This window comes from Grampus griseus (genome assembly GCF_964374135.1).
Source record: "Grampus griseus genome assembly, chromosome: 15".
Classification (NCBI taxonomy): domain Eukaryota; kingdom Metazoa; phylum Chordata; class Mammalia; order Artiodactyla; family Delphinidae; genus Grampus; species Grampus griseus.
In genome coordinates this window covers 22,114,890-22,140,060 of record NC_139009.1, presented here as the reverse complement: position 1 = coordinate 22,140,060, position 25,171 = coordinate 22,114,890, and the positions used below count along the sequence as shown (strand labels likewise).

General features: G+C 36.3%; 1 protein-coding gene and 1 pseudogene across 3 annotated transcripts in view; one reads left to right on the top strand and one right to left on the bottom strand.

Moving 5' to 3' along the window:
• Positions 1 to 4,244: 4,244 nt before the first annotated feature.
• LOC309834227 (phosphatidylinositol 4,5-bisphosphate 3-kinase catalytic subunit alpha isoform-like) lies at positions 4,245 to 7,597 on the top strand (annotated as a pseudogene). Its single transcript has 2 exons — positions 4,245 to 4,987; positions 5,207 to 7,597. The product of its transcript is annotated as a phosphatidylinositol 4,5-bisphosphate 3-kinase catalytic subunit alpha isoform-like (transcript).
• A 2,099-nt stretch (positions 7,598 to 9,696) lies between these two features.
• Positions 9,697 to 25,171, bottom strand: part of PPP1CB (protein phosphatase 1 catalytic subunit beta) — a 37,623-nt gene continuing 22,148 nt past the window's right edge. For both annotated transcript variants that reach the window (XM_082671991.1, XM_082671992.1), the window contains exons 5-9: positions 24,071 to 24,175; positions 21,894 to 21,965; positions 17,363 to 17,514; positions 14,466 to 14,600; positions 9,697 to 11,506 (exon numbers count right to left, since the gene is read on the bottom strand). In XM_082671991.1, the coding sequence (XP_082528117.1) occupies positions 11,402 to 11,506; positions 14,466 to 14,600; positions 17,363 to 17,514; positions 21,894 to 21,965; positions 24,071 to 24,175 (569 nt within the window). In that variant the 3' untranslated portion in view covers positions 9,697 to 11,401. The remainder of the gene's footprint in view (positions 11,507 to 14,465; positions 14,601 to 17,362; positions 17,515 to 21,893; positions 21,966 to 24,070; positions 24,176 to 25,171) is intronic.

Genomic DNA, 25,171 nt, shown 5'->3' with positions numbered 1-25,171 from the left:
GAGTATGCACAGTTTCAACTATACAAGATTATCAATGCTAAATTCATTTCCCAGGTAGTTTTACCAGTTTTAAGTAAGAGTTTCCATTAGTCGACATCTTGCCAATGTCATATTTTCAGTCTTTTTGTGACTAGATTATCTTTTAAGGTGTATTGTAGAGGACAGCTTTATTTTCAGCACCCCTTTTCTAGGAAATGTTCTACTGAACCTCCCAAACCACTTGGGTGTAGAGATAGCAGCTAGATTCATGCAATATCATCTCTCTCCTTCCTCACTCACTGGAGTCATAAGGGCCGGCCCTTGATTCAAGCTGGGCAAAATTCCCTTCCTGGAATTTTGCACTATGACCAAGAATGCAGCCTGGCTGACTGCTCTTTTATATGGTAGAGATAAAGTCTTCAGAAGTATTAGGATAGAACAATAGTTAGATAGAAGGACTTTATAAAATTTCTCTCTAGAATAGTTTTCTCCACTGTACCTCACTTTTTTGCTCATTAATGAAAATATCTTTCTTGATTTCTCCCCATTCTTGCTTCTGCCTATGACATAATCCTTATTTGTTAAAATGAGGCAATAGCCTCTCCACTTTCAAGTTTTGATTCCTGGTTTTAAGTGTTCATATTTACTAGGTGACTTCTGAAACACAAAATGTTACACAAAACGATATCACTTTCCTAAAAATATTCGAAGTGGCTCACAGCAAAGATGACTTTAAGGTCAATAAAACAGAACCTAAATAAACTATAGCAAAGGGGAGGCAAGAAAGTACCCATAAGGATCTTGGAAAGTTTGATTCTGAACAAGAGGCAACTTCCCCAGTGTGCCTGTCAGCAGCTAGCTGAGAAACGTTCCTTCAACTAACTGAACACTGACTTCTCATACTTATTAATATTTTACCAAATAAGGATTACAGGTTTGACAACAAACTATTTTTGCCATATAGACCCAGATCAATTTTCTCCTGAGACTATTCCAGCATTCTTGTACGAGACAAAAAGCAGTTAGATGAAGATAAATAAAAACTGCAACTATATTATTTTTTGCTAATTTCTCCAAAAGGTCACAGTGTCAAAATAGTGGTAGTAATAGTGATTTTTGAAACTCATTTGCCATTCATTAAACCAACATTTGCATACTTACTATGTGCTAGGCACTACTCTAGAAGCTGGAGACACATCAGCGAACAAAAGAGACAAAAAATCTCTGTCCATACATTCTAGTCAAAATTAGACTTATCTAGACCCAAAGGCTTCTAAGGACCAAATGGAACAACTTTTTGAAGGAACGCCCAACATATTAACGGATCTGTACAGCAAATAATTGATTTTCTTTCAAAAATGGAATAGATCACAATTTGTGTTAACCTGTCAGTGAGGATACCCAAATAGTTTAGGATACTCACTTAATAAAAGATTAGGGTACTCCACGAAAAACAGGCTGTACAGTACAGTAATAGAAAGCTGTTTTTTTTTAAACATTTATTGAGTATATATGGTGTACTGCTATAAAGTGGTGTTTTCTTTTTTAAATTTATTTATTTAATTTATTTTTGGCTGCGTTTGGTCTTTGTTGCTACTTGTGGGCTTTCTCTAGTTGCGGCGAGCACGGGCTACTCTTCGTTGCGGTGTGCGGGCTTCTCATTACAATGGCTTCTCTTGTTGCGGAGCACGGGCTCTAGGCGCATGGGCTTCAGTAGTTGCAGCTCGTGGGCTCTAGATCATAGGCTCAGTAGTTGTGGCACACGAGATTAGTTGTTCCACAGCATGTGGGATCTTCCCGGACCAGGGCTCAAACCCGTGTCCCCTGCATTGGCAGGCGGATTCTTAACCACTGCGCCACCAGGGAAGCCCTATTAAATAGAAAGCTTTTAACCTAGATTTTTGATATTATCAAATTAATTTCAGTGGTGTTACCAGGCCCCAGCTAGAGATGGGCTACAAAAACCTGGGGCAATTATCCCAGGAGACAGGGATTTGTTTCTAAAACTTAAGGCATATACTGCATCACAGATGTGTAACAGAGAATGGGACCCTCGGCCTCACATAAGTTCTTCTGAGGTATTGAAGTAGGTTATTAATTTTTAATTTGGTAAGTTGAGTAGTTTCCTGAGTTCGACCGGAATACGATTTTTCAAGTGATTCCACCCCTTATGCCTGCATTCTCAGGAATCCTTATTACACTAAGAGAGCTAGAGACAGAGCTCATGTTTACCCCAAGAATGGTGGGGTAGGTGTCAGTCTGTTAATAATCTGTTGGTGACAGCATTTTCAGAAACTATGCCAATATCAGTTTTTTAAAAAATATTGTATTCAATTTCTTTTTTTAATTAATTAATTAATTTATTTATGGCTGTGTTGGGTCTTCGTTTCTGTGGGAGGGCTTTCTCTAGTTGCGGCAAGCGGGGGCCACTCCCCATTGCGGTGCGCGGGCCTCTCACTATCGCGGCCTCTCTTGTTGCGGAGCACAGGCTCCAGACGCGCAGGTTCAGCGGTTGTGGCTCACGGGCCTAGCCGCTCCGCGGCATGTGGGATCTTCCCAGACCAGGGCTCGAACCCGTGTCCCCTGCATTGGCAGGCAGATTCTCAACCGCTACGCCACCAGGGAAGCCCCCAGTATCAGTTTGAGAATCACATATTGGAGGCAGTCGGATAAAAAAAGTTTCATCACGCCGGTTTTGTTTCCTCGGCTCTTTTTTCCTAAGAAATACACTAGGAGATTTAAGACTTAAGTTATTCCAGTTAAATGTATTACATACATTAAGGACTCCTCTGGACTACTTCTTTCCTGTTGTACTGTATTCTGTCTTTGTGACTTTGTCAATAATCATGTTTATACATGATAGACTATAAATTAGTGTGCTAAAAGGCACACTATTGTAATAATAGTGAGAGGCCCTCTCACTATTAAGAGGACTTCACTATTAAGAGGACTTCTTAAATACTCAGATTTAAGAAGCTGCAAAAATTAAAACACATCTTACTTGGTGAGCCCAGGCCAGGCTTGACTGAAAACCTCCAGGGATAGATCTTAGGTTCCCACCTTTTTGCACGCAGTACCAAAGAAATGCTGATTTTCTTTCTGACTTACTTCACTCTGTATGACAGACTCTAGGTCCATCCATGTCACTACAAATAACTCCATTTCGTTTCTTTTTATGGCTGAGTAATATTCCAGTGTATATGCATGCTAACGCATATATATGGAATCTAAGGGGGGAAAAAAAGGTCATGAAGAACCTAGGGGCAAGATGGGAATAAAGACACAGACCTACTAGAGAATGGACTTCAGGATATGGGGAGGGCGAAGGGTAAGCTGTGACAAAGTGAGAGAGTGGCATGGACATATATACACTACCAAATGTAAAATAGATGGCTAGTGGGAAGCAGCCGCATAGCACAGGGAGATCAACTGGGTGCTTTGTGACCACCTAGAGGGGTGGGATAGGGAGGGTGGGAGGGAGGGAGATGCAAGAGGGAAGAGATGGGAACATATGTATATGTATAACTGATTCACTTTGTTATAAAGCAGAAACTAACACACCATTGTAAAGCAATTATACTCGAATAAAGATGTTAAAAAAAAAGATTCGAAGGCAAAATACAAATTACCATGAATGCTAAAAGTTTGAGTCAAAATTATTTAAATAACATCATTTTAGAAAAATTAAAAAAATAAAAAAAAAAATGCCGAATCTGTGAGCTTTCAGGCAGTTTGTTCTCGCTCCCTTTCACATACATACAACACACACCTCATAACACATTTGTAATCTTCCATTCTATTGATACCCAGAACAATCTGGGTTACAAGTAAGATTTTGTAACCACATTAGCTGGCAAAGATCCCTAAGAGGAAAAAAGATTTACAGCCACTTTTGTAAAAATAAGGTGTAATAAAAACACTGGCAATCTGTACAAGAAAGAAAATAATAAGAAATTAAATAAGTTTATGATTTAATGTCAGCCAATGTAAGAGGTGGTAGCTGAAGGAAGTTTTTACTTTAAAAATCTTCTAGGCGGCCGCTGAGGTCTCGGGCTGCTGCCGCCGGGCTGCTGGCGAGGCAGGGCTCGGGCCTGGCCGGGCAGCTCCGGAGCGGCGGGGCAGGGGGGCTGGGAGGCGGGGCTGGGACCTCGCCGGGACCCGAGGCGGTTAGGTTCTAGGAGCTCCCAGCATTTCTGCCTTGGGACAGCCACGCATCTAATTCTGCAAAGTACTTTTATATGTAAAACTTGTAAAGGATCAGAACAATGCCTCCAAGACCATCATCAGGTGAACTGTGGGGCATCCACTTGATGCCAAGACTCCTAGTAGAATGTTTACTACCAAATGGGATGATAGTAACTTCAGAATACCTCCGTGAGGCTACACTAATAACTATAAAACATGAACTATTTAAAGAAGTGAGAAAATACCCTCACCATCAACTTCAAGATGAATGTTCTTACCTTTTGTGTTACCCAAGAAGCAGAAAGGGAAGAATTTTTTCATGAAACAAGACGACTTTGTGACCTTATGCTTTTTCAACCCTTTAAAAAAGTAACTGAACCATTAGGCAACCATGAAGAAAAGATCCTCAACCGAGAAACTGGTTTTGCCGTTGGCATGCCAGTGTGTGAATTCGATATGGTTAAAGATCCAGAAGTACAGGACTTCGAAGAAATATTCTCAATGTTTGTAAAGCTGTGGATCTTACGGATCTCAATTCACCTCATGGTAGAGCAATGTATGTCTATCCCCCAAATGTAGAATCTTCACGAGAACTGCCGAAGCGCATACATAATAAATTGGATAAAGGGCAAATAATAGTGGTGATTTGGGTAATAGTTTCTCCAAATGACAAGAAGTATACTCTGAAAATCAAACCATGACTATGTGCCAGAACAAGTAATTGCTGAAGTGATCAGGAAAAAAATTCAAAGTATGTTGCTATCATCTGAACAACTGAAACTCTGTGTTTTAGAGTATCAGGGCAAGTATATTTTAAAAGTGTGTGGGGCTTCCCTGGTGGCGCAGTGGTTGAAAGTCCGCCTGCCGATGCAGGGGACACGGGTTCGTGCCCCGGTCCAGGAGGATCCCACATGCCGCAGAGCGGCTGGGCCCGTGAGCCATGGCCGCTGAGCCTGCGCGTCCGGAGCCTGTGCTCCGCAACGGGAGAGACCACGACAGTGAGAGGCCTGCGTACCGCAAAAAAAAAAAAAAAAAAAAAAAGTGTGCGGATGTGACAAATACTTTCTAGAAAAATATCCTTAGTGTAAGTATATAAGAAGCTGTATAATGCTTGGGAGGGTGCCTAGTTTGATGCTGATGGCTAAAGAAAGGCTCTACTCTCAACTGCCAATGGATTTTTACAATGCCATCTTATTCCAGATGCATCTCCACAGCTACACCATATACGAATGGAGAAACATCTACAAAATCCCTTTGGGTTATAAATAGCGCACTCAGAATAAAAATTCTTTGTGCAACCTATGTGAATGTAAATATTCGAGACACTGACAAGATCTATGTTAGAACAGGTATCTACCATGGAGGAGAACGCTTATGTGATAATGTGAACACTCAAAGAGTACCTTGTTCCAATCCCAGGTGGAATGAATGGCTGAATTAAGATATATACATTCCTGATCTTCCTCATGCTGCTCAACTTTGCCTTTCCATTTGTTCTGTTAAAGGCCGAAAGGGCGCTAAGGAGGAACACTGTCCGTTGGGCTGGGGAAATATAAACTTGTTTGATTACACAGATACTCTAGTATCTGGAAAAATGGCTTTGAATCTTTCGCCAGTACCTCATGAACCTGAAGATTTGCTGAACTCTACTGGTGTTACTGGATCAAATCCAAATAAAGAAACTCCATGTTTAGAGTTGGAGTTTGGCTGGCTCGGCAGTGTGGTGGTTTCCAGATATGTCAGTGATTGAAGAGCATGCCAATTGGTCTGTATCCCGAGAAGCACGATGTAGTTATTCCCATGCAGGACTGAGTAACAGACTAGCTAGAGACAATGAATTGAGAAAATGCTAACAGCTCCAAGCAATTTGTACATGAGATCCTCTATCTGAAATCACTAAGAGATTTTCTGTGGAGCCACAGACACTTGTGTAACTATCCCTGAAATTCTACCCAAATTAACTCTGTCTGTTAAATGGAATTCTAGAGATGAAGTAGCTCAGATGTACTGCTTGGTAAACGATTGGCCTCCAATCAAACCTCAACAGGCTATGGAGCTTCTGGACTGCAATTACCCAGATCCCATGGTTCAAGGTTTTGCTGTTCAATGCTCAGAAAAATATTTAACAGATGACAAACTTTCTCAGTACCTAATTCCGCTAGTACAGGCCCTAAACTATGAACAGTATTTGGATAACCTACTTGTGAGATTTTTACTCAAAAAAGCATTGACTAATCAAAGGATTAGGCACTTTTTCTCTTGGCATTTAAAATCTGAGATGCACCATAAAACAGGTTTGGCCTGCTTTTGGAGTCCTATTGCTGTGCATGTGGGGTGTATTTGAAACACCTGAACAGGCAGGTTGAAGCTATGGGAAGAGCTCATTAACTTAACTGACATTCTCAAACAAGAGAAGAAGGATGAAACACAGCAGGTGCAGATGAAGTTTTTAGTTGAGCAAATGCGGCTGCCAGATTTCACGGATGCTCTTCAGGGCTTTCTATTGCCTCTAAACCCTGCTCATCAGCTGGGAAATCTCAGGCTTGAAGAGTGTCGAATTATGTCCTCTGCAAAAAGGCCACCGTGGTTGAATTGGGAGAACCCAGACATCACATCAGAATTACTCTTTCAGAACGAGATTTTTTAAAATGGTGATGATTTATGGCAAGATATGCTAACACTTCAAATTATTTGCATTATGGAAAATATCTGACAAAATCAAGGTTTTGATTTTCAAATGTTACCTTATGGTTGTCAATTGGTGACTGTGTGGGACTTACTGAGGTGGTGAGAAATTCACACTATTATGCAAATGCAGTCTAAAGGAGGCCTGAAAGGTGCCCTGCAGTTCAACAGCCACACACTACATCAGTGGCTCAAAGACAAGAACAAGGGAGAAATATGCAGCCATCGATCTGTTTACATGTTCATGTGCTGGGTATTGTGTTGCTATCTTCATTTTGGGAATTGGAGATGGTCACAATAGTAACATCATGGTTAAAGATGATGAACAACTGTTTCATAAAGATTTTGGACACTTTTTGGATCACAAGAAGAAAAAATTTGGTTATAAACGAGAGCGTGTACCATTTGATTTGACCCAACATTTCTTAATAGTGATTAGTAAAGGAGCCCAAGAATGCACAAAGATAAGAGAATCTGAGAGGTTTCAGGAGATGTGTTACAAGGCTTATCTAGCTATTCGGCAGCATGTCAATCTCTTCATAAATCTTTTCTCAATGATGCTTGGCTCTGGAATGCCAGAACTACAATCTTTTCATGATACTGCATACATTCGAAAGACCCTAGCTTTAGATAAAACTGAGCAGGAGGCTTTGGAATATTTCATAAAACCAATGATGCACACTACGGTGGCTGGACAACAAAAATGGATTGGATCTTCCACACAATTAAGCAGCATACTTTGAACTGAAATGATAACTAAGAAACTGAAAGCTCAGTATCTGGATTCTATACTGCACTGTTAATAACTGTCAACAGGCAAAGACTGCACAGGAAATGCACAATCCATGAACAGCATTAGAATTTACAGCAAGAATAGAAATAAAATACTATATAATTTAAATAATGTAAACGCAAACAGGGTTTGATAGAACTAATTCATTTCAAAATTAAGCTTTAGAATAATGTGCAATTTCATGTTATGCCTTAAGTCCAAAAAGGTAAACTTCATGATTGTTTGTATCTTTTTTTAAAAAACAAAAAATCCCCCAAAATATATAGAAATGATGAAGAAGGAAAAAGAATGATTTTTTTGTCTTGCAAATGTTTCATGTTTTGGAATGTGGACACAACAAAGTCTATTATTGCATTAGGTCCATGTAAACTGGAGTTTGATGTTAAATTACACTAAGATTGGAAAATAATGAAATTTTCTTATTAAAAATTTTTTTTCTAATCAGGGGATTTATTTAGAAATTCTGGCATTCAAAAGTACAGGTAAAACTGAACAAGAGATCAAACTTTCTACACTGTATCTAAATTTCACTTTTGTTGAAACATTATAAAGAGAATAAAGATAATAAAACTTTCATCATATACTTATAGGGAATCAATTTATGTTTTATTGAACTGCTGTTGATTTTGCAAGGTACCCTGTCACTTTAAACTCTCTTTAACCACTTTTTAGCTGTTTAAGGAAATTATAAAACACTGAAATCTACTAGCAAAAAAGGGATAGAGTATTTCTACGTGAGGGCACTGGTATAGTCAGGCTATTAAGTGTTTTCTCAGGCACAGCTTTTATTCAAGGATGGATTTACAAGGAAGAGAAGAGGTGGATTGAGTCAGGGCAGCAAGAGTAAAGTAAGCCTATTTTCCTTCTCTAAACACATTTTTAATGTAAAGATGTGAAAGAAAAAAATTTGTTCTTTTGGTTCAGAAGTTAACAGTTGCCAAGTAGACAGAGGAATGTACGTGAACTTATATATGGAGATATACTTAAGTTCCTTGGCTCGATATAACACACTTTTATATACTCTTAAGGGACACATCTCAAGATGCTCCTGGTTTTCCCTTAGACAAATTTTTTTTTTTAAGGCCTATTATAACCTCTTCCACTTCCAACCAGCCACATTTTAAACTTTAAAATTCTGCTTGCAGGTATTTTGACTCAACATTTTGAACAAACCTGTCCTGCTGATCATGATTAAAATTGGTCCCTGGGCAAAATTAAAATAATGAATGGTAAAGCTTCAAATGCAATTTGTAGTTGATTCTTTCCATTCAAGAACAGAAATGGACCATAATAATCCATGTGATCATCACATTATCACAGTTATCTAGTGTGTTTAATGACTCTGAATGTCATGACGTTTAGAATAAATCTGAATATAGAAAATTATTAAAAATCAGAGGAAAAATGATATAAATTAGCAACAGGGAAGAACAAATTAGTGACACTAGAATTATAGGATATTTTTCTGCTAAGAAAGTTTTATTTATTTCAAGTAGCAGAGTTACCAAGCAAATAATATTTGTAATGAACACATTATAGGAATAGAAGCTGTTAAAGTATTTTAAGACTGCTTGAATAATTTTAAAACATGATAAATTTCTATTCTTCAAATTCAGCGACCAATATTAATTTGCTTAATTAGTGACTATTTTTTTCATATTCAGTACTGACCTGGCTAAATTACTACAAAAACCCAGTATGTAGGATCCAAATTAATGTGTTTTGACTATTACTAAGATTAATAAAAGACTGCCCTGTCTCCTGCCAAAGGTTTATTTTCTAGACCCCCTTCACACTACGCTGATAAGAATACATCTAAAATTCTATTAAAAATTGCTCAACTTACTCTTCCGCTAGGAAGATATTTAAATCACATTAGATAAAAAGCCTGTGTGACCTAACCTAATACATCATATGCAGTACATAGACAATTTTAAAAAAGAACCAATTCAGTATGCGTTAAAAACATTAAAATCTATTTGAATAAAATGTGTTTAAATGTCTCACTGTAAAGGAAAAAAAAAAAGGAATAAAATAACCAGTCAGGCTTCATATCAATTAGACAACTTTTACTAAATGAGAAAACTACATTTAAAATGTGCTTTAAAACAAAATGGAATTAGAAAAAAAAGACATATGCATTTGAAAGAACGTTGCACTGTGCTGAAAATCAAATCTCTTGCAGTAATACAATACGCCAATTCTTAAAACGTAAGTTAACAGAATTCTCAATTTAACAATTTCAAAGACGATATTAAGGTCAAGAATTTCACATCTATGGTAGCACTTATAGAAGGGCATTTATAAATATGATGTCCATCCCTATGAAGCTTACAAATTTGACAACGCTCAATAAAAGCTTTGAGAATCACATCCAAAAGTGTTGCATCCAAAGCATCACAAATCTGTGTCCTGTAAGTTCTCCTTCTAAAATCTTTATGTTGACTTTTCTATTCCTGTCATTTGTTAATACTACCCTTAAAAAAAAAAAGAGAACAGGAAAAGAAATGCTGCAATAAACCCTTGATCATGTACAGAAATTATTGCTACTATAGTTCACTACAAAGCATGTCTATACAATATCATATGAACTTTGATCATGAAAAATCAGAATAAAAATCTTTAGTGACATAAGCCTTACAATCGTATACAACATTCACATGGCAATATTAGACAGTCAAGCACCCAATACCCATAGTTGACAAATGTCCCACTGACCAGCATTCATTTAAATACATCCTTCGTACAGAGGGAGGAAAAAAGAGATAATGTCAGCTTTCCAAGGCTTGTCAAAAAAGGATTCTCATGTTCTGTGGATCTAAAAACAAACAACAACAACAACAACAAAAACCAAAAAACAAAACCAATGCAGGTGAGGGTGTTACCAGAAAGTTAAGCATGCCAAAAAGGTGTTTCGTGCGAATTAAAACCTAAAGCCAAGGTACCACATAATCACATTACCAACTAGTTGGGTATACTAAATGAGCCTTATCTTAAAGTTAAATGAAAATGCTACTGCACAATAGAGCATCAATAAGTTAAAATTAGAGTGCACAAATCCAAATCAGTGGCAATTTCTGTATAAAGCAAAATATTCACTATCAGCTGTAATGTTTGCCCAAACTGATTAAATCACTCGATTGGACAGTTTGCATATTTTTAAAAAATATCTCTAAAATTCCTTTTTACTGTAATGAGGCATAAGTTTTCTTAGTAAGATCAAACAGGTACATAAGTAAATAAGCAATGGAAAATTAAGGTCGATGAATGTCTTTAAAGCTCTTCCCACATTTCACTTTTTAAAATGTCTGGGAAAAAATTTAAAGAATTTACATTATTTTAGCAAAAACAAACAAAACAAAACAAAAACAAGCCCCAAATAATTAAACAACCAAGCAACACTAAAACCACATTACACAGATGGATCATCATGCTTTCATCTGGTTTAACTATCACATCTAGTTTAACTGGGATGCTTTTCAACTTTAAAAACTGTGATACGTGAAGATGTAAATTTAATGGGCAATTCTGAATTTGGATTTAACTTTGTTGAATATTATAACAGAGTATACTTATTACAATACAGTGTAGCACATCTTTCTATTAGAAAAAAATTTAAGATCCTTTACCCGTCTCCTTAAGTTAAAGGTGTGACATCATAAAGGGTGTCAAATGGCTGGATGGTTTTACAGTGCACACTTATATATTATGAAGTATGTCCTTAACAAATCTGATGGTTTCTTTACAGAGTTCCTTTCTTCACCTTTTCTTCGGTGGATTAGCTGTTCGAGGTGGAGTGACGGGACGTCCTGAATTCAGTCCACCATATTGGTACTTAGCTTTCTTTTCAGACGGTTTCAATATCTTAAAGTAAATAATTTAGTAACAATGTTATTTTTTCAAGTACAATAAGTTTAAGGAAATTACTGTTACAATAGTGGGCCTTTCAATAAATGACATCAATTATAAAACTGTAGAAGAAAACAGCAAAGTTCCACAAACATTTCTCACATTTAAAGAGTACAGGAAATGTCTGAATATTGCTATTACTGGTCATTCCATTGATAATTTTAAAATTTTATTTATTTTATTTTTTATTGGCATATAGTTGCTTTACAAGGTTGTGTTATTTTCTGCTGTACAAAAGCTCAAGTACACAAATCCCTTCAACTACCCAATCCTTAGACTTAAGTATCAAAAAAATTTTCAAATTAGCGTATCTCTATGACGAAGAAAGAATACTAGTTTAAGAGTCAAAACACCTAGGTTCTCATCATAATTCTTCTACTATTTAGAGGGTAATTAGTCACAAACTCTTCAGATCTTAATTTATTATGTGTACACAGATCTTTTATTTTAAAAAAGCTATATTAGATACCATAAAGTTCACCCATTAAAATGTAACAAGTCAACAATTTTTTATATACTTGCAGCTATACAACCACTGCTATAATCTAACATTAGAACATTTTTGTCACCTCAGGAAGAAACCTTGTTCCCATAAGCAATCACTCCCTCCCTATTTCCATTCTCCACTCCCCTAAAACTCCCTTCAACTCCAAGCAATCACTACTTTACCTTCTCTATTGATTTGTCTTTTCTGGCTATTTTAAATAAATGAAACCACACAATGCGTGGTCTTTTGTGACTGGCTTCTTTCACTAAGATAATGATTTTGACGTTGTAGCATATATTAGTCCTTCATTACTTTTTTTTTTTGGCCATGCCATGCGGCTTATGGGATTTTAGTTCCCCAACCAGGGATCAAACCAAGGCCCTTGGCAGTGAGAGTGCGGAGTCCTAACCATTGGACCCACCAGGAAATTCCCAGTACTTCACTACTTTTAATTGCCAAACAATACGCCATTTTATGGATATTCCACATTTTGTTTATTCACTCTTTAGCTAGTGGCCATCTGGGTTATTTCTACCTTTGGCTGTTATAAATAATGCTCCTATGAATATGCATATACATGTATTTGAGTACCTGTTTTCAATTCTTTCAGGTATATACCTAGGAGTGGAATTGCTGGGTCATATAGAAATTCTATGTTTAACTTTTTGAGGAACTGCCGAACTGTTTTGCGAAGCAGCCACACCATTTTCCATTCCCACTATCAATGCATAAGGTTCCAACTTCTCCACATCCTCACCAATACTTGTTACTTTCTGACATTTAAAAATTATGTTTATTCTTCTGGGTGTAAACACAGCTTTAATCTACATTTCAGGTAGAGAATTTCAGTATTTACATAAAAAACGTGTAGAAAAGATTCATAAGCATTTTTATTCACAGTGTCATAGTGCCCCGGTGGGGCGGGGGCGGGATATATTAATACAACTCCATTATGGCAACTGTTGAAGGATAAGGCCTGGTTACTATGTTTAAACTGAAAATGAGAAATCAAACATTTAGCATTCAAGTCTACTAACTGATAGAAACAAACCCCTTCTACATTTAAAAAGAGAAATACAGTGTGTGATATTAAGAACATAAAATAACCTTTGCAAAAAGCTAAGTATTAAAGTGACTTAAGTCCATGAACAAGAATGATTTTAAGGAGCACACTAAAGTTAAAGCTGGTCTCTCTCTCTTTTTTTTGCGGTACGTGGGCCTCTCACTGTTGTGGCCTCTCCCATTGCGGAGCACAGGCTCCGAACGCACAGGCTCCGAACGCGCAGGCTCAGCGGCCATGGCTCACGGGCCTAGCCGCTCCGCGGCATGCGGGATCTTCCCGGACCGGGGCACGAACCCGTGTCCCCTGCATCGGCAGGTGGACTCTCAGCCACTGCGCCACCAGGGAAGCCCTGGTCTCTTTTTAAAATGTAAATGTCTCTATGTTCACAAATTGATACTTTAAGATTATTTGGAAAATTTTTCTTAGGTAAATATTCTACATTATTTTAATCGAAGTTCATAATATAACTCTCTCCACTCAACGCCTGTCCTACCTATTCATCTTGCAGAAGAAAACAAAATCTAAATTATTCACTGAATTTACATTCTTTTAGTAGGTAAGCCACTATCTAAGGATTCATATAGGAATTTAACAATTTAAACATCTGCATCAAGAATGACTGACACGACTCAGGTTTCCTAAAACTCTAATTATGGGTTATATACCAAAAAGACTGGAGCGTTTGTGAATGAAAATAGAAATCTCTAAAGGAGTCTATGAGTGATTTTACTTCTGAACAAAACTGATTTTCTATACTAACTGAAGGGAAGAACACAATCTGAAAGAAAATTCTTCTGACAATAGTTTAAATTAGATTTCTAGTTGTTAAAACCTTTTGGTTACCAAAGGGGAAAAGGGGTGGCGGAGGGATAAATTAGGAGTTTGGCATTAGCGGATTCAAACTACTATATATAAATTAGATAAACAACAAGGTTCTACTGTATAACACAGGGAACTATATTCAATATCCTGTAATAAATCACAATGGAAAAGAATATGAAAAAGAATACATATATATGTATAACTTAATCACTGCTTTACACCAGAAACTAACACAACATTGTAAATCAACTATACTTCAATTAAAAACAAAAGAGGGGCTTCCCTGGTGGCGCAGTGGTTGAGAGTCCGCCTGCCAATGCAGGGGACACGGGTTCGTGCCCCGGTCCGAGAAGGTCCCACATGCCGCGGAGCAGCTGGGCCCATGAGCCATGGCCGCTGAGCCTGTGCGTCCGGAGCCTGTGCTCCGCAACAGGAGAGGCCACAACAGTGAGAGGTCCGTGTACCGCAAAAAACAAAACACACAAAAAAACAAACAAAAAAAGAGATTTCTAGTTGTTCAAAGTTTATATATTATATCATACCTGAAATGAACACATCAAAGTTTCATCCACACTCATCATTCCACCAGCATTATCAAACTCGCCACAGTAATTTGGGGCTGAAAATAGGGTTACCAATTGTCGCTTAGCAAAGAATTCATATCCATCTTCCACCACCTGGCAAAGGAAAAGTCAAAAGAAAAAACACACTTATTTATGTGTTCTTTGAAATTCTCAACCATTAATACTAATTAAGATTAATGTGACAAATACCTGAAAAAAAAAACAAAACCCTGTTTTGTTTTGGAAGCTTGATTTTTGTTCCATTTTCTAATTTCCTATTAGTATTACATAGCCACACACTGAAAACTTTTACTAAGTTGAGCTTACTGTACACAGATCACGCTACAAAAAATTAGCTGCCTATAGATTACACTTCTTTGTGTGTAACTCTTTTCCTTAATGATTTAACATGACTTCTAGAATCTCTTGTCAATTCCTGAGTGAACTAAACAATTTGTGTTTCCCAGTCTACAGATTTGAGAGGTATGCAATGACATGTAAATATTTTCTATTTATTTTTAGTAGGCAAGAATACTTTCTAAAGTCTTCTAGGTATTCTGATTAAGCAAAATTATCCTACAATACTTGGAGAAAGCACTTCCACAATTATTTACATTTTTATATAATTCCTACTTTAGTATCAGGTACATGTGCCGGTTGTTATTACCTCATGGTAAAATTTAGATATTAACCTTTTCTGTTAAGCCTCTGTCCACCTTATCTACTCCAGCTCAGCATACTGCTTGGCACTCAGTATGTCCTTTTAGTTCTTAGTTTGCTCGTTCACTTGTTTATTTATTCACGTATTTACTAAAAGAACAGGGTTTTAAAAAAAGGAAATATCTGTAGTTTGTGTTGTTTCCCATCATAAATCTCTTAATTTTAGAAACAGTAAGTTTGAAAATAAGCAGAACAGGATTTTGGAGGTGTCTAGAAAAAGATCATGCAAACTAAGGTAGTTCAGTAACCTGACTTTTAAAAATCATCACTATTTCTGAAAAGACAAATGAATAGAGACCTATAGCTGAAAAAACTGATTATCAGTGGATATTTCATTAGGAAACTCAGCAACTCTGCCCTGTTATCTTGTGGAAGACTTATTTTAATTTACCTAAACTATAAATACAATGTTCACTGATTAAAAAATATGCCAAAAGCAAAGGATTTGGGGACATAACTTCACTTAATTGAACTAGGAAATTTTAATAGAAAAAAAGGCATTTGATATACAACATGTGCAGAAAATGAGAGGCCTGTCATCTTTGTTATCACATAGGATCACATAAAGAAGGCAGAAGTAGTCAAGGGTTATGGGGAGCAAGACCACAGAAAAAAGGGGAGTACTGTAGAATAGCATATAATTAACAAATTTTGCCTTAACGAAGAAATAACAAGGAATCTTTAAGTATTATACTTACAAATTTCAAATAATTAAAAAAGTAGCAAAAAAAGATTTTAAAAAATGCTTTTCAATGTATTTTAAATTAGTTATGTTCTAGAGAGCATGAGGACTTGATATATCGTTAAAATAAGCTTTTGTTAACAAACACTAATTACATGTTACAATATGTCAGTAAATTCACAAGGCAGTGGATATTCAAAGGCCAACAAGTCACAATTCTCTCCTTAAAGAGTATATAATCTGGGCTTCCCTGGTGGCGCAGTGGTTGAGAGTCCACCTGCCGATGCAGGGGACACGGGTTCGTGCCCTGGTCCAGGAAGATCCCACATGCCGCAGAGCGGCTGGGCCCGTGAGCCATGGTCGCTGAGCCTGTGCTCCGCAATGGGAGAGGCCACAACAGTGAGAGGCCCGCGGAGTATATAATCTATCGGTGAAGGACAAAAAACCCCCAAATACGCCTAAATTGTACATGTATTTTTTTTCAATGAAAATTCAAATATACACAAAACTAGAGAGAGTTCAATAAACTCCCATTTACTCACCAACCTGATTCAATAATTACCAAGACTTTGCTACATTTATTTCATTTATCCACCCCCGCTTTTCTCTGCTGATGTATTTTATTTTTTTAACATCTTTACTGGAGTATAACTGCTTCACAAGGGTGTGTTAACTTCTGCTTTAAAACAAAGTGAATCAGCTACACATATACATATATCCCCCTATCTCCTCCCACCCTCCTTATCCCACCCCTCTACATGGACACAAAGAACTGAGCTGATCTCCCTGTGCTATGTGGCTGCTTCCCACTAGCTATCTATTTTACATTTGGTAGTGTATATATGTCCATGCCACTCTCTCACTGCTTCCCAGCTTACCCTTCCCTCTCCCCGTGTCCTCAAGTCCATTCTCTATGTCTGCATCTTACTTTTGTTATTTTAAAACAAACCTTAGATACATCATCTTACCCTATATACTTGAGGAGGCATTTTGAAAAATATGGACATCCTTCTTACATAGCAATATGTATCATCACAGAGCTAAAACAATTAACAACAACTCCTTGATATCTAATACCTAGCCTATAATCGAATTTCCCCAATTGTCTCTTTACAGTGTGGTTTGTTCTTATCAAAATCCACACAGTTCATTTGATTTTTATCTATAATATGTAACTATCATATTAAAATGGGGTCAAATATTTCTAGAAAGCTTCAGACAAGAACTGAAAAATTTGTTAGTATTGCAGTACACTACAAAAATATATTCCTTTGAAACCTTTCCCCTTAGAGGGTGAGAAAGGGTTAACTAATCATTAGATTGTTAATTGTGAGATCAAGGTATAGGCTTTACCTCTTCTACTGCTTTCCTTGTATAATTAGCTTTCTTGGACCTCAATTTCCTCAAAAATAAAAGGAGTACACCTGGGTGAAGTTAATAAACATCAAAACATCCAAGTTTTATTATTTCATACCTGATGAGCTCGACAAATCAAGTCTAAATCATGACGATTCAGAAATTTACTGACTACATCAGCTCCAAAAGTGAAGGAAACACCACGATCATTTTCTCCCCAACCTTGCACATCCTTATCTGGGTCAGACCACAGCAAATCACAGAGCAACCCTTTAAAGAATAAAAACACAGCAATGAAAAAACAAAACAAAATTTATAAAATAAAGTATATCTACATCACATTTGTTCTCCTGTCCTCTTACCCTTTAATAATAGTAATAATCACTTGCCCCCTAGTATCCCAGCCTATCAAACTTAGCCATTTTTTGTTAAAGTAACCATGCAAATACAACTGTGCCCGACTTAAAGCAGTACTCGCCAACCCTTTCCACAGATAAGACATGTGTGCATGGCTCACTCTAAAGCATATATTGGAAAAGGTTGTCCGTCTTTTGTCTGTAGTTTCTCTGTACGGATAACCAATTGAGCCAGTAGCATTTCCTGAATAGTTCATCCTTTCCTTACAGAGCTAACTATCCTGTTTCTGGTGCTGTAGTCTATTCCATTAATCTACTTTATTTAACACTGAGCCAATAACACACTAGAGCTTTTAAATAAATCTTCCTATTTGGTAGGCCTACCCCCTGCTTAATATTTTTCTTCAGGATTGTCTTGGTTACTTTTAATCCTTTGTTCTTCCACATATAAACCTCTGAATCAGTCTGTCAAATTCTGTAGACCTAATCAAGATTTCATTGGAACTAATTTGATCTATAGATCAATCTGATGGAAGAAAACATTTTCTACAAAGGCCTGGAGGATTTAAATAAAGTATATGGAGGAACAAAATCAGATCAGATCCTTGACTTTAGAATGTTTTGGGCTTAAAAAAAAGAGGTCAGAGCTAAAAATATTTATCTAAGTATCTTCATCTTACTAATAGTAGTGTAAATCTTAGAAGGGACTGAGACCATCTTGGGAATGTAAAGTAAGAAGACCAGTAAATGAACAGGAATCAAACACTTAATAAGCAGGCAGAGAAGGAATGAGCAAAAAGTATTGGGAAGGAATAGTCAAAACAAAAGGAAGAGATTAGAATAGTAGGATCTCCTGAAAGGGTAAGAATTATCTAGAAGTAGGAAATGGTTAAGTGTCAAGTACAATGAACAAGTGGATTAGGACAAAAACTTATGCTATTTACAATTAGATTACTAGACCATAATGAAAGCAATATCTTGATGGTTGAGGGGAAGAGAGAGGGTAAAGTCAAGTTGTAGTGAGATTAAGAAAGGGTGGATTTTGAGATGGTAATATTTAGTTTTCTAAGAACTATGGTACTAAGGGAAGACTGTTTTAGAATGAGTCAGCTTTAAAGTTTTTTTTGATAATCCATATACCTCATAATATAGCTTATCACGAAAGGAGATCTTCATTTTGAGTCACAGTACAGCTTATCTTGATAGGGGAAGTATCTAAAACACCCTGTAGAAATCGTGGCAATGCACGCTTAATTTCTATCATTATTTCCTAAACTCCTGTCATGATGTTTTAAGAAATCCACCAGCATACAAAATCCATTGGGATGGTCTCAGTTTAAAAGCTCTTTGTGGTCTCTAAAGAATCAGAAGCTGATTCTTTAAATACACACACACACTGCTCTATAATGCTCATACTTTCCAGTCCGTTTCCACAGAAGAAGCAGTGAGGTCAAAATATTATTCTATAATTTTAATGTGACAATAAAACTAGAATGTAGTTGCTTTTGGAATTATCTGGAAAATGCAACAGCCTAGATGCGTACAAAATCAAATAACTGTAGCAGTAACAATGTGGCGTTCCTTAATCTTAATGGATTGAGACAAGAATCTCAGAGTCAAGGTTCAATGTTTATAATCCAATCCCTAATGAATAAGCAATATAATCATTAGGCTATTGTCTCAAAAAACATAATTTATAAATTAAATTTCTAAAGATTACAGAGAATATGAAAGCTCAAAATGACTGTTTTTAGCATCTCGGAAACTTCCCATTAAAATATGATAAAAAGAGAAACCTAACGTGCCATCCTTGAAACTGATTTATGTCTGAACTATACCAACAACAGAAACTCTGAAGATGGTATCACTTGATATTTATATTGTATCTTATTTTAAATAAATACCCTATTATTTAAATACTAGTTTCTATTAGGTTTGGTCAAATATATTCTATAATTATAATCAAAATCTGGAAAAATGCATGTTTTCTTTTTATAATCAATACAAAAACATCGTGTCACTCAAGTAAGTTATGACACAACTTACTGCAATATGCAGTATGTTGGTGGCTTACTGATAATAGAGGACCTATACAACTGTTTATAACGGTTGCTTTATAGTCATGAGTAGCATTCTGAGTGGTATCATTACACTTGCAGTATACTTTAGTACACTGAGTAAAACAGTACAATCACACTTGAAAACAAGCAACCAGATGCATGTTATTAACAATCCAATTTAGAGGTTTAGCCATGATTTACTCAGGCACTGGTTCACAAATATTTTTTAATGCTTACTTTTCTATAGTCTTTGGATCTTAAGAGTGGGAAATGAAGTTAGTACCATCCAGCCCAACCCTATTTGATGAATAATCAATTCTCCTTTACAAAATTACCAATAAATAATTCTCTTATCAGTAAGCTAAAAGACCTTTCCCCTCCATATATATATAATGTTCCTAATGTATAATAGGATTTCTAGACCCTATGGCGCTCTAGGCGATCCTCATTTTAGATATTAGTTTGTTGAGAACTGATGAATACAATAGGTATACGGTGGGTCGGTCTGACTACACAGATAACGGGACAATTAATTCAATAATGTAAGTTTTTTTTTAAAGCCTGGTAGAAACTGAGCGAAAGGGCAATTTTGCTTTTGTTAATGCTTTTAATAGTATGACAGTGTGACATAAAAAAATACTTTTGGTCTTTGTTCTCATTCCTGGCACAAAGCTAAAACCCTTGGAATTTCCTGATAGAAGTGTCTTGTTCATAAGGAGCCTCCTTTTCATCACACCTGAGTTTAGGCTAATGAGGGGACCTAGGTGGATTGGGAGGGACCCAGAAACTTCACCACGGGACCCAGTCAGCACAAAGACCAAACACATGGTTAGAGAGTTAGAACTTTCAGCCCTCCCACTCCGTACCCGCCACCTCTGGGGAGGGGTGAGAGTGGAGGGCTAGAAACGAAGTTCTATAAAAACCCTTGAACAACTAGATTTGGGTAGCTTCCAGGTTGGTGAACACGCTGATGCCAAAGGGTGTGGAAGCTGTTCACCTACCAACACGGGGCTCTCCCCATACCTTTGCCCTGTGTATCTCTTCCATGTGGCTGTTCCTGAATTTGTATCCTTTATAATAAACTGGTACATGTCTAAGTAAAGCATCTGAGGAAGTGGTTGTGGGAACCTCTGAATTTGTAGTCTGCCAGGCAGAAGTGTGGTTCTCCTGGAGACCCCACTTGAGGCTGGCATCTGAAGTGGGAGCAGAATTGTGGAATGGAGCCCTTAACCTGTGGGGTCTGGGCTAACTTCAGGGGTTAGTGTCAGAATTGAAATGAACTGCCAGATACCCACATGGTTTTGGAGAATAGGCTGTGGTATGGAAAAACTGCACACACTGGTTGTCAGAAAATGTCACACAGAAAGGTACTGATGTTTTAAGCAAAAGTTGAACTGAGGAAACAACACACTAACTGCATTCAATTCACAGGTCTTCATGGTATTTTATGATATGAACACCGTAATCAGTACATATACCAGTACTCAAATATGAATAATTATCCTTTAAAAGCCAACAGAAAAGTCAGGGTAAGTGGCAACTGTACCTAACATTTATTTATAAAATTACATTAGGCTTATTTGTTAATCAACACAGCAATTTATCCTCAGTTGGAACTTATTTGCTTCTGTTTTATTTGCTTTACTGAAAATCTGAAAGTTATTCTCAATATCTGCATAGTCAATTTGCATATTTTTTTCACATAAATGTTCACAATTTTCATAACATTAACCACACATCTCTAGAGCCTTCTGTCTCACGAGCCTTAAGAGCTCTAAAACTTTGAAATATGGATGATACAGAAAATAACAGAAAACTACTAGATAAAGTAAAAGAAGGTAATTGTAACCTTGGTTAAGAAAGACTATTTTAATTTAAAAACTTTCGACTAATTTTTAACAACTGTTTGAAGAACATAACCAATGTTGATATGAATAAAGGAATTTAGAAAGACTGGAAGGTAAGGGGACTCAATAGCAGAACTTTTGTGAAAAGTAAGTTTGACAGAACCATATTATGGTTATATATAAAATTTAAAACTTCTGTACTTTGGAGTATTAGTGGAAAGTGAAATATTTTGTATTATTCCAAGTAATCTGTAGTTAGTTTATTGACTATAAAAAAGCTCTATTATTTATTACATAATACAATCCTACTTCCATTAAATATAATTAAGTTCAAATATGCCAACATTTTACATTAAATATTGATTAAACTTCTCTATATACTTAACCTGTATCAGGGACATCAGTGGGTCTCATAATTCTCCGAATCTGCTCCATGGATTGCAAGTCTGGTGACAGTCCTATAAATGAAAAGATGACTCATAGTACTGACATTGGAAAAATTTTCACTCAAATAAAAAGCATTTAATCAAAGTAGATTTACTATGTGAAATTAAAGATACTTCAAGTGTTCCTTTCAATGTTATCTTTAACATATTGGGTTATTAAATAGAATCCCACTTTGATACAACAGAACATTACCATTAGGTCTTCTCCATTTTTCCCTACCAGGGGAATAAAACTTTTCATTTCAAAAGATTTTTCAAGGGAAAAAAAATCCTACCACTCTTCTTTCTTTCCAATCATTCCCTGCTCTTCATAGGTACGCACTCAATTCCAATCCTTCCTACTAAGAAGTTTTGCCACTTCTTACCACTTAAACATGTTTACTTAAAGTGCTCACCATGTCCCATTAAGACCTTCCTACATCCCACTCCAACATGCTCAATTTCTTACATAAAAGCATAACTGTTGATCAGAAAGATAAACAAAAAGCACATGAAAATACTTAGAAATCTTTTAAGTAACCTAGTATTTCTCTTTGGTAGACAATTCAAGTCTCACATTCCATATTCAATATTCATATTGCTACATTTCTATTCTTTTTTTAAAAAAAATTTTTATTGGAGTATACTTGATTTACAATGTTGTGTTAGTTTCAGGTGTAGAGCAAAGTGAATCTGTTATACATATATCTCTCTTTTTTTTTTTTTTTTTTTTGGTACGCGGGTCTCTCACTGTTGTGGCCTCTCCCGTTGCGGAGCACAGGCTCCGGACGCGCAGGCTCAGCGGCCATGGCTCACGGGCCTAACCGCTCCACGGCATGTGGGATCTTCCCGGACCGGGGCACGAACCCATGTCCCCTGCATCGGCAGGCTGACTCTCAACCACCGTGCCACCAGGGAAGCCCCAACTACATTTCTATTCTTAACTATACTAATGTGCAAGAGCTACAATTTCTTCCATGTTTAGTATCTACTGTAAAATGTTTCAATTAACATAGTAAATTATGTCCTATCAGAGAATAAACAATTATTACCTCAAGCGTAGATAAGTGCATCAATCTGTCTTTTAGCATTTTTCTACCTTAATTCTTCCTGCACACAGATGAAAAACTAATTTTCTTATAGTATTTTCATTAAACTATCTCCCTGTACAAAAACCTAATATGGCTATTAAACCATTCAAAAAACTCCTTTGCTCAGTGTTCAAACCTCCATAATCTGATCCCATCATTCCCCATATATATTTGACATTCTAGTTAGGCCAGTCCTCACACATTCCTTCAACTAGAAAGACCGTCTCAAGTCCTTTTCACCTCCAAAACCCATGCCTCCGTAAATGTTTGCCCAACAATTCTCTACCTTTCCTGACTTTTCACTATAATTACTGTCTCAACAAATACACATAATTAAATTCCTTTCATTACTCAATTATCTGTTTTGAAAATGTTTTATCAATAGGTTTTAAATGCCTCAAGATAGCCAGATCATACACTATCTATATATTTGCACGGCATCTAGCCAAGTGCTAGACACATGTTAGTTTTTCAAATGAACTTTCATATATTCAAGGTTATTTAACACGTCATACAGAATAATTTATCATAGTACTAAAAAATTATTTTTAGGACTAAAGCAGACATATTACATAAAACCTAGAACTCTTGGCATGTGAGAACATTAAACATTGAGTTTACTATTATATATATGTTATATATATTTATTTATATAACAAATATATTTAGTATTATATTTGGATTCTGATGAAAAGTATTTAATAAAGATGGGAAAATGGTCATGATCCTCTCATTTTTACTGATAGTAGAGGTATCCTTCTGTCAAAACTGAGGCAAAGGAAAGACATTTTTTCAAGCAAAACTCTGGTTTATCCTCATATGTGAAATTCTTTAAAGACAAGTACTAAATTTGCATTTTCATTATGTAAATAACCACAAATTTCTAGTTATTAAAAGACATTTTAGCCATGTTTCAAACAGTTTTAATCACTTGAGTTTTCAAATAAGCACTGCTTTGTTTTTCCACAGCATCTCAATTATTATAGGCCTTTTCTAAATAATGGAAGAAAAAGAAGAAAAACCCATAAGGTGAATTTATTAGTCTACCTCCATGACAACAGAAGATCTTCTCATCCACAATGGCAGCTATAGGCAGACAGTTGAAACAATCAGTGAAGGTCTTCCACAATTTAATATTAAACCTTCGTTTGCCTATAAAAAGGACAAGGAATAGAATAAATCTAAAACTGTTCTCATTAGTTATCTAACAGCAACAGACTTATGAATGATTCCAATTTTATGTTTATTTAGCACTTGTTTTTTCTATAATGAGTGTGACTTGTATACTTTTAAAAAGGTAATAAGTATAATAAACATTCAGCACCTTCAGTAAAATTACAAAGACTACAAATATAGTGCCAGGTGTTTTATGAAACACTTTTGCCTTTTAAGGTCACTATAATATAGCAACTTTGAAACAATCTAATAGACTATTAGTTTAATTTTCCGTTCAAAATGTTAAATACCTAGCCAAGTAAGTAAGCAGAAATGAAAAGGGTGCCTCTGGAGACTGTCCGCTTTAACTCTAGTGCACTGGTAACACGGCATAAACTTACTGCCAAGAAAGGAGAATTTCCAGGTGCTTAACTGGCATTCACTTCTGAGTAAATTTTTACTTGGCACCATAGTAAGTATAAGTAGAGACACAAAGGCTATAATTTTCCTGGAGTCTAGCATAAAGAGCTACAACAAGCACAATCTCAAGTGCACGTTCACCTTTTTGGAGTTACTTGATTTTTCTGAATTTGGCAGTAAGTTGCAACAACTAACCCAACGGAGGGATAAAAAGACACAAAGCACTAATTTCCTATGCTTTTATGCCATAACCTGCCCCTCAATGAACAAGTATAACTCAAAGTGTTTACAAGCTGCTCTCAACATACATTTCATTTGATGTCACTTCTATCCTTGAGGATATTCAAGTCCATATTTTATCCTTTAATAATATACCTCTATTTCTAATGTAGCTTTAGAAAAGTGGTTGCAGCTTGATGTACTACAATCCACTTCCTGTCTACTGGTCTGATTTAAACAACTGAAACCATTAACAGTACACGTTAGAAATAAAAATGCAATATGTAAAATCAAATACAAAATCACTCCCACTAGAATGTAAACTCCATAAGAATAGAGATCATCTCTCTTGAG